The sequence below is a fragment of the Thalassophryne amazonica genome, chromosome 11 (assembly GCF_902500255.1).
Source record: "Thalassophryne amazonica chromosome 11, fThaAma1.1, whole genome shotgun sequence".
Lineage (NCBI taxonomy): Eukaryota > Metazoa > Chordata > Actinopteri > Batrachoidiformes > Batrachoididae > Thalassophryne > Thalassophryne amazonica.
The window spans coordinates 77,034,626-77,051,922 of NC_047113.1; the positions used below are offsets into that span (position 1 = coordinate 77,034,626).

The 17,297-nt window shown below is 48.3% G+C and overlaps 1 protein-coding gene across 1 annotated transcript in view; it reads left to right on the forward strand.

Moving 5' to 3' along the window:
* The first annotated feature begins 14,064 nt into the window (after positions 1 to 14,064).
* The window catches only part of igfbp7 (insulin-like growth factor binding protein 7), a 50,329-nt gene continuing 47,096 nt past the window's right edge, over positions 14,065 to 17,297 (forward strand). Inside the window, exon 1 of the mRNA XM_034182223.1 lies at positions 14,065 to 14,510. Coding sequence (XP_034038114.1) covers positions 14,096 to 14,510 — 415 coding nt within the window. The 5' untranslated portion in view covers positions 14,065 to 14,095. The remainder of the gene's footprint in view (positions 14,511 to 17,297) is intronic.

Genomic DNA, 17,297 nt, shown 5'->3' on the forward strand with positions numbered 1-17,297 from the left:
GTCCACATAAAATCATTACAGGACTGTCTTGCAGCAGTGAGAAGTTGGATGTCTAGCAACTTTCTACTTTTGAACTCTGATAAGACTGAAATGATGGTTCTTGGCCCAGCAAGACATCGGCACCAATTTGATCAGCTGGTGCTTAGCCTAGGTTCATGTGTTATACATCATACTGACAAAGTAAGGACCCTTGGGGTAATCTTTGATCCTACATTGTCCTTTGACCTCCACATTAATCAATCAATCAATCAATTTTATTTATATAGCGCCAAATCACAACAAACAGTTGCCCCAAGGCACTTTATAATGTAAGGCAAGGCCATACAATAATTACGTAAAAACCCCAACGGTCAAAACGACCCCCTGTGAGCAAGCACTTGGCGAAAGTGGGAAGGAAAAACTCCCTTTTAACAGGAAGAAACCTCCAGCAGAACCAGGCTCAGGGAGGGGCAGTCTTCTGCTGGGACTGGTTGGGGCTGAGGGAGAGAACCAGGAAAAAGACATGCTGTGGAGGGGAGCAGAGATCAATCACTAATGATTAAATGCAGAGTGGTGCATACAGAGCAAAAAGAGAAAGAAACAGTGCATCATGGGAACCCCCCAGCAGTCTAAGTCTATAGCAGCATAACTAAGGGATGGTTCAGGGTCACCTGATCCAGCCCTAACTATAAGCTTTAGCAAAAAGGAACGTTTTAAGCCTAATCTTAAAAGTAGAGAGGGTGTCTGTCTCCCTGATCTGAATTGGGAGCTGGTTCCACAGGAGAGGAGCCTGAAAGCTGAAGGCTCTGCCTCCCATTCTACTCTTACAAACCCTAGGAACTACAAGTAAGCCTGCAGTCTGAGAGCGAAGCGCTCTATTGGGGTGATATGGTACTATGAGGTCCCTAAGATAAGATGGGACCTGATTATTCAAAACCTTATAAGTAAGAAGAAGAATTTTAAATTCTATTCTAGAATTAACAGGAAGCCAATGAAGAGAGGCCAATATGGGTAAGATATGCTCTCTGCTTCTAGTCCCCGTTAGTACTCTAGCTGCAGCATTTTGAATTAACTGAAGGCTTTTCAGGGAACTTTTAAGACAACCTGATAATAATGAATTGAGAGAAAGAGTCTAACCAACTACCGGCATCACTGAAAGCAGCCAAAGATAACGATACGTCTTTGGGATGGTTATGAGTAATTTTTTCTCTAATAGTTAAAATTTTATTAGCAAAGAAAGTCATGAAGTCATTACTAGTTAAAGTTAAAGGAATACTCGGCTCAATAGAGCTCTGACTCTTTGTCAGCCTGGCTACAGTGCTGAAAAGAAACCTGGGGTTGTTCTTATTTTCTTCAATTAGTGATGAGTAGTAAGATGTCCTAGCTTTACGGAGGGCTTTTTTATAGAGCAACAGACTCTTTTTCCAGGCTAAGTGAAGATCTTTGTTGTGAAAGTGTAGGTACACGGACCCACAACAGGGGGCGCAATGAACGGACAATGGAGAAAAGTAAGAACAAGTTTTACTGTTGTGAAAATAGCACAACTGATACAACAATTAGCAATTTGTAAGCCGAAATCTGCTGGTGTCTTGTGGGCAGGCCCGAAGGTAGGAGACGTCCGTCCTAGTTGAACCGGAACCACCCAGATCTCCTCTGCCACCGAAACCCAGAAGTACTGGAACCGCCAAGTCCCGAATTCCCAGGTGGCCACTGCCTCCGCTCGTCGGATCCGGTACTGCTGGCGGGAAAGAACACAAACACACAGGTTGGGATGCGACCGCACCCAGTAGATGAGAGGGGCAAAGCCGCCTCCACCTCTTGTCACACTGAAGCAGGAAAGGTGAGTACTTATCCGAACACTTGGCCTTCCGCTGTCCTGAAAAGTTTATAATGTATTGTCACAAAGATACAGTATCTGTTGCAGAGGTGATTACCTTAAACTCAAGGTGATATCTCGGCACTGAGGTGGAGACGCTGTCCTGCTGATATACTTCCGTACTGAGTGAAGTCAGCTGTGTCCAGTAATGGTGACAGCTGTCATCCTGGCTGCTCTCATCAGGCGGCGGCGCCCTCTGGTGCCTGGAGCCCGCACTCCAGGCAGGGCGCCCTCTGGTGGTGATGGGCCAGCAGTACCTCCTCTTCAGCGGCCCACACACAACAGGACCCCCCCCTCAACGGGCGCCTCCTGGCGCACGACCGGGCTTCTCCGGATGGCGACGGTAAAAGTCGGCCAGGAGGGCCGGGTCCAGGATGAAGCTCCTCTTCACCCAGGAGCGTTCTTCGGGGCCGTACCCCTCCCAGTCCACCAGGTACTGAAGACCCCGGCCCATTCGACGGACATCGAGGAGCCGACGCACGGTCCAAGCCGGTTCCCCGTCGATGATCCGGGCAGGAGGTGGTGCCGGACCCGGGGTGCAGAGGGGTGAGGTGTGATGGGGTTTTATCCGGGAGACGTGAAACACTGGGTGAATCCGCAGTGAGGCCGGAAGCTGAAGCCTCACTGCGGCGGGATTGATGACTTTGAGGACTTTGAAGGGACCGATGTATCGTTCTTGGAGCTTGGGGGAGTCCACTTGAAGGGGAATGTCCTTGGTGGACAACCACACTGCCTGCCCAGGACGATACGTGGGAGCCGGGGCCCGCCGCCGGTCTGCATGTGTCTTCGCCCTCGTCCGGGCCTTCAACAAGGCAGAGCGGGCGGCACGCCACACCCGACGGCACCTCCGTAGGTGGGCCTGGACCGAGGGCACACCGACCTCTCCCTCGACCACCGGAAACAAGGGGGGCTGATACCCCAAGCACACCTCAAACGGGGAGAGGCCGGTGGCAGATGACACTTGGCTGTTGTGAGCGTACTCGATCCAGGCCAGGTGGGTACTCCAGGCCGTCGGGTGCGCGGCTGTCACACAGCGTAGTGTCTGCTCCAATTCCTGATTCGCCCGCTCTGCTTGCCGTTGGTCTGGGGTGATACCCAGACGAGAGGCTGACCGTGGCCCCCAGTTCCCGGCAAAAACTCCTCCAGACATGTGAGGTGAACTGGGGACCGCGATCGGAGACGATGTCTGATGGGATGCCATGCAGACGGACGACGTGGTGGACCAGGAGGTCCGCTGTCTCCTGGGCCGTTGGAAGCTTCGGGAGGGCCACGAAGTGGGCCGCCTTGGAGAAACAGTCCACTATCGTGAAGACGACGGTGTTTCCCTGGGACGGCGGGAGACCCGTGACGAAGTCCAGGCCGATATGGGACCAGGGGCGATGAGGCACGGGCAGTGGCTGTAGCTGCCCTGAGGTCTTCTTGTGGTCAGCCTTGCCCCTGGCGCAGGTGGTACAGGCCTGGATGTAGTCCCGGACGTCGGCTTCCAGGGATGCCCACCAGAAGCGTTGCCGGACGACTGTCACGGTCCTTCGCACCCCTGGGTGACAGGAGAGCTTAGAACCGTGACAGAAGTCCAGGACTGCAGCCCTAGCCTCTGGTGGGACGTATAGTTTGTCCTTTGGTCCGTTTCCGGGGTCCGGGACACGGGTCAGGGCCTCCCGGACGGTCTTCTCCACGTCCCAGGTGAGGGCGGCCACGATAGCGGACTCCGGGATGATGGGATCCGGGGGATCCGACGGTTCCGTTTTGACTTCATCCTCGTGCACCCGGGACAATGCGTCCGATCTTTGATTCTTGGTCCCGGGGCGGTAGGTAATCCGGAAGTCAAAACGGCCAAAGAACAGTGACCAGCGGGCTTGCCTGGGGTTCAGACGCTTAGCGGTCCTGATGTACTCCAGGTTCCGATGGTCAGTGAAAACCGTGAATGGCACGGCTGTTCCCTCCAACAGATGTCTCCACTCTTCGAGGGCCTCTTTCACAGCAAGGAGTTCCCGATTGCCGACGTCATCATTCCGTTCAGCGGGGGTCAACCTGCGAGAGAAATAGGCACACGGGTGAAGGACCTTATCGGTCTTCCCGCTCTGGGAGAGCACCGCTCCTATCCCTGAGTCCGAGGCATCCACTTCAACCACTAACTGGCGGCTAGGATCGGGCTGCACCAGAACTGGTGCAGACGAGAAGCGCCGTTTCAACTCCTTGAACGCGGCCTCGCACCGGTCCGACCAGGTGAAGGGAACTTTTGGAGAGGTCAGTGCTGTCAGGGGGCTAACTACCTGACTGTAGCCCTTAATGAACCTCCTATAGAAATTAGCAAAGCCGAGGAACTGTTGCAGCTTCCTACGGCTTGTGGGTTGGGGCCAATCTGTCACCGCCGCAACCTTGGCCGGATCCGGGGCGACGGAGTTAGAGGAGATGATAAACCCCAGGAAGGACAAAGAAGTGCGGTGGAACTCACACTTCTCGCCCTTCACAAACAGACGGTTCTCCAACAACCGCTGCAGGACCTGACGGACATGCCGGACATGAGTCTCAGGATCCGGGGAAAAGATGAGTATATCGTCTAGATATACGAAGACGAACCGGTGCAGGAAGTCCCGCAAGACATCGTTTACCAACGCTTGGAAGGTCGCGGGAGCATTAGTGAGACCGAACGGCATGACCAGGTACTCAAAATGACCTAAGGGGGTGTTAAATGCCGTCTTCCATTCGTCTCCCTTCCGAATCCGAACCAAATGATACACATTCCTAAGATCCAGCTTGGTGAAAATCTTGGCTCCATGCAAGGGGGTGAACACTGAATCCAACAAGGGCAACGGGTATCGGTTGCGGACCGTGATCTCGTTCAACCCCCTGTAATCAATGCATGGACGAAGTCCGCCATCTTTTTACCCACAAAAAAGAAACCTGCGCCATCGGTGAGGTGGAATTCCGGATCAACCCGGCGGCTAATGAGTCCCGGATGTAGGTCTCCATTGATTCGCGTTCCGGCCGTGAGAGGTTGTACAGCCTACTGGACGGGAACTCACTGCCTGGAACCAAATCAATGGCACAATCGTACGGGCGGTGGGGAGGAAGCGTGAGAGCCAGATCCTTGCTGAACACGTCAGCGAGGTCATGGTACTCCGCTGGCACCGCCTTCAGATTGGGCGGGACTCGGACCTCCTCCTTAGCTTGGGAGCCGGGAGGAACCGAGGAACCGAGACACTCCCGATGGCAGGTTTCGCTCCACTGCACCACTACCCCGGACGGCCAATCAATCCGGGGATTGTGCTTAAGCATCCATGGAAACCCTAAAACCACACGGGAGGTGGCCTGAGTCACGAAGAACTCGATCACCTCCCGGTGGTTACCTGACACCACCAGAGTTACCGGAGGTGTCTTATGCGTGATTGGTGGGAGTAGGGAGCCATCTAGTGCTCGAAGCTGCACAGGCGAGGTAAGAGCCACCAGAGGGAGCCCTATCTCCCTGGCCCATCTGCTGTCAAGCAGATTCCCCTCAGAGCCCGTGTCCACCAGTGCTGGGGCCTTCAGTGTCGAATCCTCATACAGGATTGTGACTGGGAGTCGTGTAGCAATGTGGGTGTGTCCCACATGAATGTTTTGGCCCACCCCTGGCCCAGTCTCTAAGGGCGGGCGTTGGAGTTTAACCGCTCGGGGCAGTCGTTTGCCATATGCTCACTCGAGCCACAAACATAACAAGCTCCGTGGGCCCGCCTCCTTTGTGCTCCAGGTGCCCTAAATGTTGCCCTGCTCGTGTCCATAGCTTCGTCAGCAGGGGGAGCCGTAAGCGCACGGAGCGCAGGAACAGAGGAGCGTGGGGAGGGCGGAGCTCGATCGGACCCGGAAGGGAGAGGGACGACGCGTGCCTGGCCACGCCCTTCGCCTCGTTCCCGACGGCGTTCTTCTAACCGGTTGTCGAGTCGTATGACTAGATCAATGAGCCCATCTAAATCTCGCGGTTCGTCCTTAGCCACCAGGTGCTCTTTTAGGACCAGAGACAGTCCGTTTACAAAGGCAGCGCGGAGGGCAGTGCTATTCCAGCCGGATCTCGCTGCCGCGATGCGGAAGGCGACTGCATAGGCAGCTGCGCTCCGACGTCCCTGTCGCATGGACAGTAGTGCGGTTGAAGCGGACTCTCCTCTGTTGGGATGATCGAACACCGTTCTGAGCTCCCGTACAAACCCATCGTATGTATGAAGGAGCCGAGAGTTCTGCTCCCAGAGCGCTGTAGCCCAAGCGCGTGCCTCCCCGCGAAGCAGGTTTATCACATAAGCTACTTTGCTAGCATCAGTCGCGTACATCACGGGACGCTGAGCGAAGACGAGCGAACACTGCATAAGAAAGTCCGCGCACGTCTCCACACAGCCTCCGTACGGTTCTGGAGGGCTTATGTATGCTTCTGGGGACGGAGGGAGGGACCGTTGAACGACCAGTGGAACGTTACTTTCGCGCGCAGGGTCCTCGGGAGGGAGAGCCGCAGCGGCGCCCGAAGGGCGTGCCTCCACTTGTGCGGCGAGAGCCTCCACCCTGCGGTTTAGGAGAACGTGTTGCTCGGTCATTAAATCGATCCGAGAGGTGAAAGCGGTGAGGATCCGCTGCAACTCACCGATTACCCCTCCCGAAGCCTCCGCCACGTCTTGGTCTTCCAGTGGCCGTTCAACAGCCGGTTGACGCCCCTCGGGATCCATGACGCTGGCCGAGATATCCTGTTGTGAAAGTGTAGGTACACGGACCCACAACAGGGGGCGCAATGAACGGACAATGGAGAAAAGTAAGAACAAGTTTTACTGTTGTGAAAATAGCACAACTGATACAACAATTAGCAATTTGTAAGCCGAAATCTGCTGGTGTCTTGTGGGCAGGCCCGAAGGTAGGAGACGTCCGTCCTAGTTGAACCGGAACCACCCAGATCTCCTCTGCCACCGAAACCCAGAAGTACTGGAACCGCCAAGTCCCGAATTCCCAGGTGGCCACTGCCTCCGCTCGTCGGATCCGGTACTGCTGGCGGGAAAGAACACAAACACACAGGTTGGGATGCGACCGCACCCAGTAGATGAGAGGGGCAAAGCCGCCTCCACCTCTTGTCACACTGAAGCAGGAAAGGTGAGTACTTATCCGAACACTTGGCCTTCCGCTGTCCTGAAAAGTTTATAATGTATTGTCACAAAGATACAGTATCTGTTGCAGAGGTGATTACCTTAAACTCAAGGTGATATCTCGGCACTGAGGTGGAGACGCTGTCCTGCTGATATACCTCCGTACTGAGTGAAGTCAGCTGTGTCCAGTAATGATGACAGCTGTCATCCTGGCTGCTCTCATCAGGCGGCGGCGCCCTCTGGTGCCTGGAGCCCGCACTCCAGGCAGGGCGCCCTCTGGTGGTGATGGGCCAGCAGTACCTCCTCTTCAGCGGCCCACACACAACAATCTTCTCAATTAGTGAGACGCCATTTCCTCTCCAACTTACGGGTTATCTGCTTTAAGCTGCGAGTTTGAGTTATACCACGGAGTCAGGCACTTCTGATTTAAAGCTCTCTTTTTCAGAGGAGCTACAGCATCCAAAGTTGTCTTCAATGAGGATGTAAAACTATTGACGAGATACTCTATCTCACTTACAGAGTTTAGGTAGCTACTCTGCACTGTATTGGTATATGGCATTAGAGAACATAAAGAAGGAATCATATCCTTAAACCTAGTTACAGCGCTTTCTGAAAGACTTCTAGTGTAATGAAACTTATTCCCCACTGCTGGGTAGTCCACCAGAGTAAATGTAAATGTTATTAAGAAATGATCAGACAGAAGGGAGTTTTCAGGGAATACTGTTAAGTCTTCAATTTCCATACCATAAGTCAGAACAAGATCTAGATATGATTAAAGTGGTGGGTGGACTCATTTACATTTTGAGCAAAGCCAATTGAGTCTAATAATAGATTAAATGCAGTGTTGAGGCTGTCATTCTCAGCATCTGTGTGGATGTTAAAATCGCCCACTATAATTATCTTATCTGAGCTAAGCACTAAGTCAGACAAAAGGTCTGAAAATTCACAGAGAAACTCACAGTAACGACCAGGTGGACGATAGATAATAACAAATAAAACTGGCTTTTGGGACTTCCAATTTGGATGGACAAGACTAAGAGTCAAGCTTTCAAATGAATTAAAGCTCTGTCTGGGTTTTTGATTAATTAATAAGCTGGAATGGAAGATTGCTGCTAATCCTCCGCCTCGGCCTGTGCTACGAGCATTCTGGCAGTTAGTGTGACTCGGGGGTGTTGACTCATTTAAACTAACATATTCATCCTGCTGTAACCAGGTTTCTGTAAGGCAGAATAAATCAATATGTTGATCAATTATTATATCATTTACTAACAGGGACTTAGAAGAGAGAGACCTAATGTTTAATAGACCACATTTAACTGTTTTAGTCTGTGGTGCAGTTGAAGGTGCTATATTATTTTTTCTTTTTGAATTTTTATGCTTAATAGATTTTTGCTGGTTATTGGTGGTCTGGGAGCAGGCACCGTCTCTACGGGGATGGGGTAATGAGGGGATGGCAGGGGGAGAGAACCTGCAGAGAGGTGTGTAAGACTACAACTCTGCTTCCTGGTCCCAACCCTGGATAGTCACGGTTTGGAGGATTTAAGAAAATTGGCCAGATTTCTAGAAATGAGAGCTGCTCCATCCAAAGTGGGATGGATGCCGTCTCTCCTAACAAGACCAGGTTTTCCCCAGAAGCTTTGCCAATTATCTATGAAGCCCACCTCATTTTTTGGGACACCACTCAGACAGCCAGCAATTCAAGGAGAACATGCGGCTAAACATTAGGGACATTACGAGGACTGCTTTCTTTCATCTGAGAAATATAGCAAAGATTCACCCCATCCTGTCTATGGCTGATGCTGAGACTCTGATTCATGCATTTGTCTCTTCTAGATTGGATTATTGTAATGCTTTATTTTCTGGTCTGCCGCAGTCTAGCATTCGAGGACTTCAGCTCTTTGGAATGATCTACCTGCTGTTATTCGGCAGTCTGACACGGTGGAGATTTTTAAATCAAGACTGAAGACCCACTTTTTTAGACTGTTATCATTAATTTTTTAATCTGTTTGTGTTTGCTTTGTAATTTCTTTTTATTCTACTGTGTTTTATCTTTTAACTGTGCTTTTCTTGCTTTTAATTTTGAATTTAGATTAATTTGTGTTGTTGTAAATTATGTGAAGCGCCTTGGTGCGACTTTGTCGTGATTTGGCGCTATATAAATTAATAAATTAAATTAAATTAAATTGCTAAACTACACCCACTGTTAATATCCACAATGTATAAAAGTGTTGTACAAACTACTTCATGTGCCTTTTATAAGATGGACACTGTCTGTGAGTCCGATTTACATTGTGAACTTTAATAAATCCAAAATGAGGAATACGAGGTCTGTCAATAAACTAACAGTCCTTTTTATTTTTTTTCAAAAAGTATATGGATTTCATTCATATGTTTTTACGTCAGACATGCTTGAACCCTCGTGCGCATGCGTGAGTTTTTCCACGCCTGTCGATAACGTCATTCGCCTGTGAGCACGCCTTGGGAAGGAGTGGTCCCGCCCCCTCGTCGGATTTTCATTGTCTGGAAATGGCGGAATGAAAAGGACTTTTTTTCCATCAGAATTTTTTCAGAAGCTGTTAGAGACTGGCACCTGGAAACCATTCGAAAAATTTATCTGGCTTTCGGTGAAAATTTTACGGGCTTCACAGAGAATAAGGTCTGTTAGTACAGCTTTATGGACCCCTTTAAGGACGCTCGGCGCACCGAGCACCGAGCTGCGACAATGTGGCACAAGCCACCGGACCATTTCTAAACGGATGGCTCTGTGGATAAGAGACCATCGTGTGCTCTTTCTCTGGTTATCACAAGAGCTGGACATCAGCCATTTTCCAGCAGATTTCACGTTTAACAAGAGATTTTGTCATGGAAAGTGGCGCAGAGGCTTCGTGCGTAAAGACCGATTCGCTTTGGAAGTGAGACAAAAGAACACCTCCGTTTCAGAGTGATAAAGGACCAAGTTGGGACATGCCCAGCTCTCCACAATTTCACTGATACTTACTGGACTGGTAAGCATTGAAAGCCGAGATAGACATGTCCAAACTTGTCCTTTGGTAATATCTAGGTAATACCTCAGTAGTGGCGCCCACCTCAATAGCATGGTGTAGTGGCTGGGTTAAGGCATGCCGGGATATGTTTAACCTAATGTCTTCTATTTTCTTCTCAAAATAATCCAGGAAATCTTGTGCTGTAAAAGGAGAGCGAACTACAGGTGGCTTTCAATGAATAAGTGTTGCCACCGTGTTGAACAAGAACTTTGAGTTATGCTTGTTTGTGTTGATCAAATCAGAGTAGTAGGTCCGCTTTGTAGCCAATAATGCATGCTTATAGTCTAAGATAGCATCATGCCACACAAGGAGGAATACTTCTAATTTTGAACGACGCCATTTCTGTTCTAGACCTCTTGCTTTATGCTTGAGGTCACGCAGGTAATCATTGAACCAAGGTGACTGTGATTTAGGGGAGCGTGGTTTTAACACAGGTGGTGCAATCATGTCGAGTGTAGTTTTGAGCACTGAGTTTAAACTATGCACAAGTCTGTCTAACGACTGGGTATTTGTCAAATGTGAAATTAAGACATCAGGCAGTCTAGGTCCGAGTTCAGTCTTAGTTGAGGAGTTGATGCAGTAATGCCGTAATGATATATGTGGCGGGATGAAGGTCCCAGGTCCTGATTGAAAAAACGTTCCCGCTAGCTTGGCTAACAGGGATTTCCCCTTTGGCTGAGGAATGGTCTTTAGTGCGAGCCATCTGGGTTCGATCCCACTGCCGTCCCGGCCACAAAGGTCCTGCGGTCACAATCTGGCGTCACGAACAGGATGTGGGTAGTCACAGAACATGCTTAAATGCACCTGTGACTTCGGGACAGAGTCAAAAATGGTGGGGAGATATGTAGCGGGATGAAGGTCCCGGGTCCTGATTGAAAAGACGTTCCCGCTAGCTTGGCTAATGGGATTTCCCCTTTGGCTGACCTGGTAGAGGAATGGTCTTTAGTGCGAGCCGTCTGGGTTCGATCCCACCGCCGTCCCGGCCACAAAGGTCCTGCGGTCACATATATAAGGTTGTTGTTCCACTAAACATGGCAGCGAAACTGTTAACTTAATAAGTGAGTGATCAGAGACCACTGATGTAAGATGTAAGGCATGATGTCAATATTCGTGACAGCAATACCATGTGCGAGAACCAGATCCAGGGTATTTCCACTAATGTTCGTCGAATCTCGAATGTATTGCCGAAATCCTAATGCATCCACAATTTCCATAAATGATTTGCAGAGGGGATCAGAAGGCTTATTTATATGAACGTTAAAGTCGCCAATGATCAGAATGTTATCTGCACTACTTGACAAGTTAGAGATGAAAGCACCAAATTCATCTAAGAATTCAGAATATGGGCCAGGAGGCCTATATACAGTGACAAAGTAATACGGCTGATTTTTATTCTTCTGACTTTGGCAATGCGTAATATCCTGAGCAGAGCGGAGAATCAGATGCTCAAACGAGTTATATTTGTGACCCCCAACAGCTAATAAGCTAAGTCTAGATTTATAATATGAGCAACATCCCCCACCTTGCTTCGCATCACGAGGGACGTGACTAAATGTATATGCTGGTGGGCAGGCCTCATTCAAGGGGAGGACAGCTGTAGGTTTAAGCCAGGTTTCACATAACCCAATCATATCTAAGTGATGATTAATAATTAGATCATTGATCAACAATGATTTTGAGGACAGTGATCTTATTGAAGCAGCAGGACCTTCATGGCCGGGATGACGGTGGGGGATCGAACCCACGCGGCTCACACAAAAGACCGTTCCTCTACCAGGTCAGCCAAAGGGGAACTCCCCGTTAGCCAAGCTAGCGGGAACGTCTTTTCAATTGGGACCCGGGACTTTCATCCCGCTACATTATGTTAATGTAAAGGACCTCAGTGGGGTTGACAGTTGAACTGTTTGGGTTTAGGGGTGGTTCCAGAGTAGCATATATAAGATGCCTAGAAGCAGGTTTAGGTTTGAGATTCCACGCGCATTGTAGGTAGCAGACACGAAATCTTTGCTATTGCTGGAACAACCACTGGGCCATCCTCAATTTCAACATCATCCAATATAGTAATGGGTATTAAGTTTGGAAAGCATATCCCTCTATGATTTTTATGGACACGTCTACAGAAGCAGGCCACAGTCTCAACTTGTTGAGTTTCCCTCCCTGGCAGATAAACTGCACTATCACCATAGTGGATTTTTTTGCACTGATTTCCCTGCTAAGCTAATGGATTCCACACCCACATTTGTCATAAGCCTTGCAGGGTCTCTAATCACCTGCTCCGTGGGCCTGCTGTAGATCCTAATTTTACCCTCCCTGTAGAGCTCTATCTATGTTCGCAGACCAGATGGCGGCACCTTTCCCAGTAGGGTGGTGGCCGCCAGCATCAGCAAGTCCAACGCGGCCCCAGAACAAAGGCCAGTTATCAATAAAAGCTAAAGCCTTGCTGTCTACAAAACTGCGGCCAGCCCCTATTTAATGATGTCAGCCTGCTTAATGCCTCATCAGTACCCCAGGAGGGGAGGGGACCAGAGACTATTAATCGATGCCGACACATGTTTCTGGCAAGGTCACAAGTCCTCTCTATGTCCATTTTTGTGACCTTTGAGTACTTTATCCTGATATCATGGTGCCGATCGAGCTTTCTCTTATCTTGCCCCTGTTCTGTGGAATGATCCTCGCTGCGTCAATAAAGCAGTCAGTTTCGGTAGTGACTTTCAAGTCCAGACTTAGACGCACTTATTTTCCCCTTTCGTATGGCTAGCCTACTTGCATAGTATGTTACTATGATTTTTATGCTTAATTCCTTTATTAGTAAATGGAGCGGGCCGTGGCCTCAACTTATCTAAATTCTGGGTCTGTTAGTGAAGCTTAGGGCTAGTGGCCAGTGATCACCTTAGTATTTCTTGTTTTTCTTGTTGCTTAATGCTGACAAATTATGCTGTATTTGTTGTCTTTCCGATGCTGATTCTGTGTTATTCTCTCTGTTAAGGTGTGGCTCCATCCAGAGATTGGGTGTGGTGTTGTTATCTGAAACCTCCTGTCCTGTGCAACCAGCAAACATTTTCTGTATATTTTTGCAGAGAATTGTTTTGTAATTTGTGTCTGTAGCATGGCACAAGCAGAGGGTCACCCATTTGAGTCTGGTCTGCTTTGGGGTTTTTTCCTCAGACCATCAGAGGGAGTTTTTCCTTCCCACTGTCGCCTGTGTTCTTGCTCTGGGGATTGGTAAGGTTAGATCTTACTTGTGTGAAGCACCTTGAGACAACTTTGTTGTGATTTGGTGCTATATAAATGAAAATAAATTGAAAATGGAGTTGGACACACCCCACATACACTGGCGTGATGTGCTGTAGGCGATGTCGTTACCTTTGATTTATTGTCTCATCTGTTACTTTTTCTCAGGTATGTAATGTGATGTAATCGGGAACACGCCCCTTAATTTTGTAGTCATGAAGGTAAATGTTGTGTGAAGAAAGACAAATCGTAGAAAATTGTCTGATATTTTTTCAGCCAAGAGAAGCAGAATTGAGTATAGTACTTTCCAACAAGTATGACAAACAAACCATAAAAGGCATTTTTTTTAAAAAACTGCAATAATGATAACAAACTCAATGATCCTGTTCTGGATCACTATTTTTATGTCAAAATCTACAAGGACAATCACCATAAAAATTTATAGCAAGGTGAAGTCCAGATTAAAGCTTAGCCTATTAGCTTGGCTGGAGGGGAATTCCCCTTTGGCTGACCTGGTAGACTCCTGGTCTCGAGTGCGAGCAATCCGGTTTTCAAATCCCACCACCGTCCCTGCAACAGAAATAAGTCATCCAGTCACAAATTGAATAAAACTTCATGAGCTGCACAACAGAAAAGGTCACGACACAGATGATATCAAAGCTGAAGAAGAAGACATCCTCCACTCCACTGAGCCCAGAGAAGGAATAACTTTGTGGTTCTTTATTGTTCTTTATTGTTTTTTTTTACTGGTGACATTTTGACCTTTGTGTCATGTCTGTGTCTGCCCGAGAGTCTGTGTGGAGGAGGCGGAGTCAGCAGCTTGACACGGAACCTGCTGCTGGTCACAGTCTGAGTCAAACTTGAACATCATGTTGTCTCTGTGTGTCTTTCTGTCTCTGCTCTCTGTCTTCTCAGTTACAGAGGGGCAAGTCTGTAGTCCATGTGACCCAGCTCAGTGTGCTCCTCTGCCTGCTGATGGCTGCCCTGCCGGCTCCGTGCAGGACGCTTGCAGCTGCTGCTCCATCTGTGCTGCCGCTGAAGGTGAACTGTGCAGCAGGCGCCGCTCACTGGCACGCCGCTGTGGACCTGGTCTGGAATGTGTCAAAAGCAATGAGGACAAGAAGAGCAAGCTCGGACTTTGTGTTTGTAAAAGTAACTATGAAGTTTGTGGAACCAACGGAGTAACCTACCGCAACAGCTGTGCTCTGAAGGCTGCGAGCCGCAAAGCTGAGAGCAGCGGAAAGACAGCAATCGGTGTCCACAACAAGGGCCGGTGCGCAACAGGTTAGTCCTCAGAGAGCAGGTGAGACAGAATGCAGACTGAGAGTGAGACAGACTGCAGACAATCTGAGAGTGAGACACAATACAGACTGTCTGATAGTGAGACACAATACAGACAGAGTGAGACAGACTGCAGATTGTCTGAGAGTGAGACAGAATGCAGCATGAGAGTGAGACAGACTGCAGACAGTCTGAGAGTGAGACAGAATGCAGACTCTGAGAGTGAGACAGAATGCAGACAGTCTGAGAGTAAGACAGAATACAGACAGAGTGAAACAGAATGCGGACTGTCTGAGGGTGAGAAAGAATACAGATGGTTTGAGAGTGAGACAGAATGTAGCCTTCCTGAGAGTGAGACAGAATACAGAGTTTGAAAGTGAGACAGAATGCAGACTGTCTGAAAGTGAGACAGACTGCAGACGGTCTGAGAGTGAGAAAGAATGCAGACGGTTTGAAAGTGAGACAGAATGCAAACGGTCTGAGAGTGAGACAGAATGCAGACGGTATGAAAGTGAGACAGAATGCACACTGTCTGAGAGTGAGGCAGACTGCAGAGGGTCTGAGAGTGAGACAGAATACAGATGATTTGAAAGTGAGACAGAATGCAGACGGTTTGAGAGTGAGATAGAATGCAGACTGAGAGTAAGACAGAATGCAGACGGTTTGAGAGAGACAGAATGCAGACTGTTTCAGAGTGAGACAGAATGCAGACAGTTTGAGAGTGAGACAGAATGCAGACTGTTTGAGAATGAGACAGAATGCAGACGGTTTCAGAGTGAGACAGAATGCAGACTGTTTGAGAATGAGACAGAATGCAGACTGTTTGAGAATGAGACAGAATGCAGACGGTTTGAGAGTGAGATAGAATGCAGACTGTTTGAGAGTGAGACAGAATGCAGACGGTCTGAGAGTGAGACAGAATGCAGACATTTGAAAGTGAGACAGAATGCAGACTGTATGAGAGTGAGACAGAATGCAGACAGTTTCAGAGTGAGACAGAATGCAGACAGTTTCAGAGTGAGACAGAATGCAGACAGTTTGAGAGTGAGATAGAATGCAGACTGAGAGTGAGACAGAATGCAGACAGTTTGAGAATGAGACAGAACGCAGACGGTTTCAGAGTGAGACAGAATGCAGACAGTTTGAGAGTGAGACAGAATGCAGACTGTTTGAGAATGAGACAGAATGCAGACGGTTTCAGAGTGAGACAGAATGCAGACTGTTTGAGAATGAGACAGAATGCAGACGGTTTGAGAGTGAGACAGAATGCAGACGGTTTGAGAGTGAGACAGAATGCAGACGGTTTGAAAGTGAGACAGAATGCAGACTGTCAGAGTGAGACAGACTGCAGAGGGTCTGAGAGTGAGACAGAATACAGATGATTTGAAAGTGAGACAGAATGCAGACGGTTTGAGAGTGAGACAGAATGCAGACGGTTTGAGAGTGGGACAGAATGCAGACTGTTTGAGAGTGAGACAGAATGCAGACAGTTTCAGAGTGAGACAGAATGCAGACAGTTTCAGAGTGAGATAGAATGCAGACAGTTTGAGAGTGAGATAGAATGCAGACTGAGAGTGAGACAGAATGCAGACTGTTTGAGAATGAGACAGAATGCAGACAGTTTCAGAGTGAGACAGAATGCAGACAGTTTGAGAGTGAGACAGAATGCAGACTGTTTGAGAATGAGACAGAATGCAGATGGTTTCAGAGTGAGACAGAATGCAGACTGTTTGAGAATGAGACAGAATGCAGACTGTTTGAGAATGAGACAGAATGCAGATGGTTTCAGAGTGAGACAGAATGCAGACTGTTTGAGAATGAGACAGAATGCAGATGGTTTGAGAGTGAGACAGAATGCAGATGGTTTGAGAGTGAGATAGAATGCAGACTGTTTGAGAGTGAGACAGAATGCAGACGGTTTCAGAGTGAGACAGAATGCAGACGGTTTGAGAGTTAGACAGAACTGTGTGTTTTTTGTTTTCCTTTGTTTTAACATTCTTGGAGTGTTTAACTTGTCATTTTACTATGTATAGTTGTTGTGACAGATATATATTTAAATTAGAATTTTCTGTCAGCATGAGAGCTGCCCTCTGCTGGATTAGAGAGGTATCACCTGCATTTTTGAAATTATGATCCCTGAGATTTTCACACTGTGATCTATTTTATTTCTACTCTCTCACACCTCATAGGTAAGGAAAACAGTGGGGCACATGTATGGAGGAGGGATGGGGAATGATTCTGCCAAATAGTCATTAAATTAAATTTATTTTAATTTATGTAGCACCAAATCACAACAAAGCTGCCTCAAGGTACTTCACATGAGTAAGATCTAATCTTACAACCCCCTTGACCAAGATCAAGAAAATTCTGAGAAATCTGATGCAGACCAGACTCAGAGGGGTGAACCACTGCTTAGACCATTCTAACAGTTACAGGGCTTTTACAAAGTTTTTACAAAGCTGAAGAAACAGAAAACAGAAAAAAGAGAATAGCATCAAAAACAAAGTGCATTATTGAGATGAGCACACAGTCATTGGTGCCACAGGCAGAGCATCATGAGGTCAATCCAGCAGCATCCATCCATCGACTCGTCAGCTTCACTCTTGTAAAAACTGTGTTCATGGAAGACGACATTCCAAAAACAGACTGTAATGGTTCAGAAAGGTCACCCTAAGATGGTCCACAGGTCGCTGAGTCAGCTTCAGCCAGGGCATCTCATGGTCAGTGCAGTGGATGTCTCCTCAGTGCCTTTGACAGAGAGAAGAAGAACAGAATCAATCAGCTGGAAAT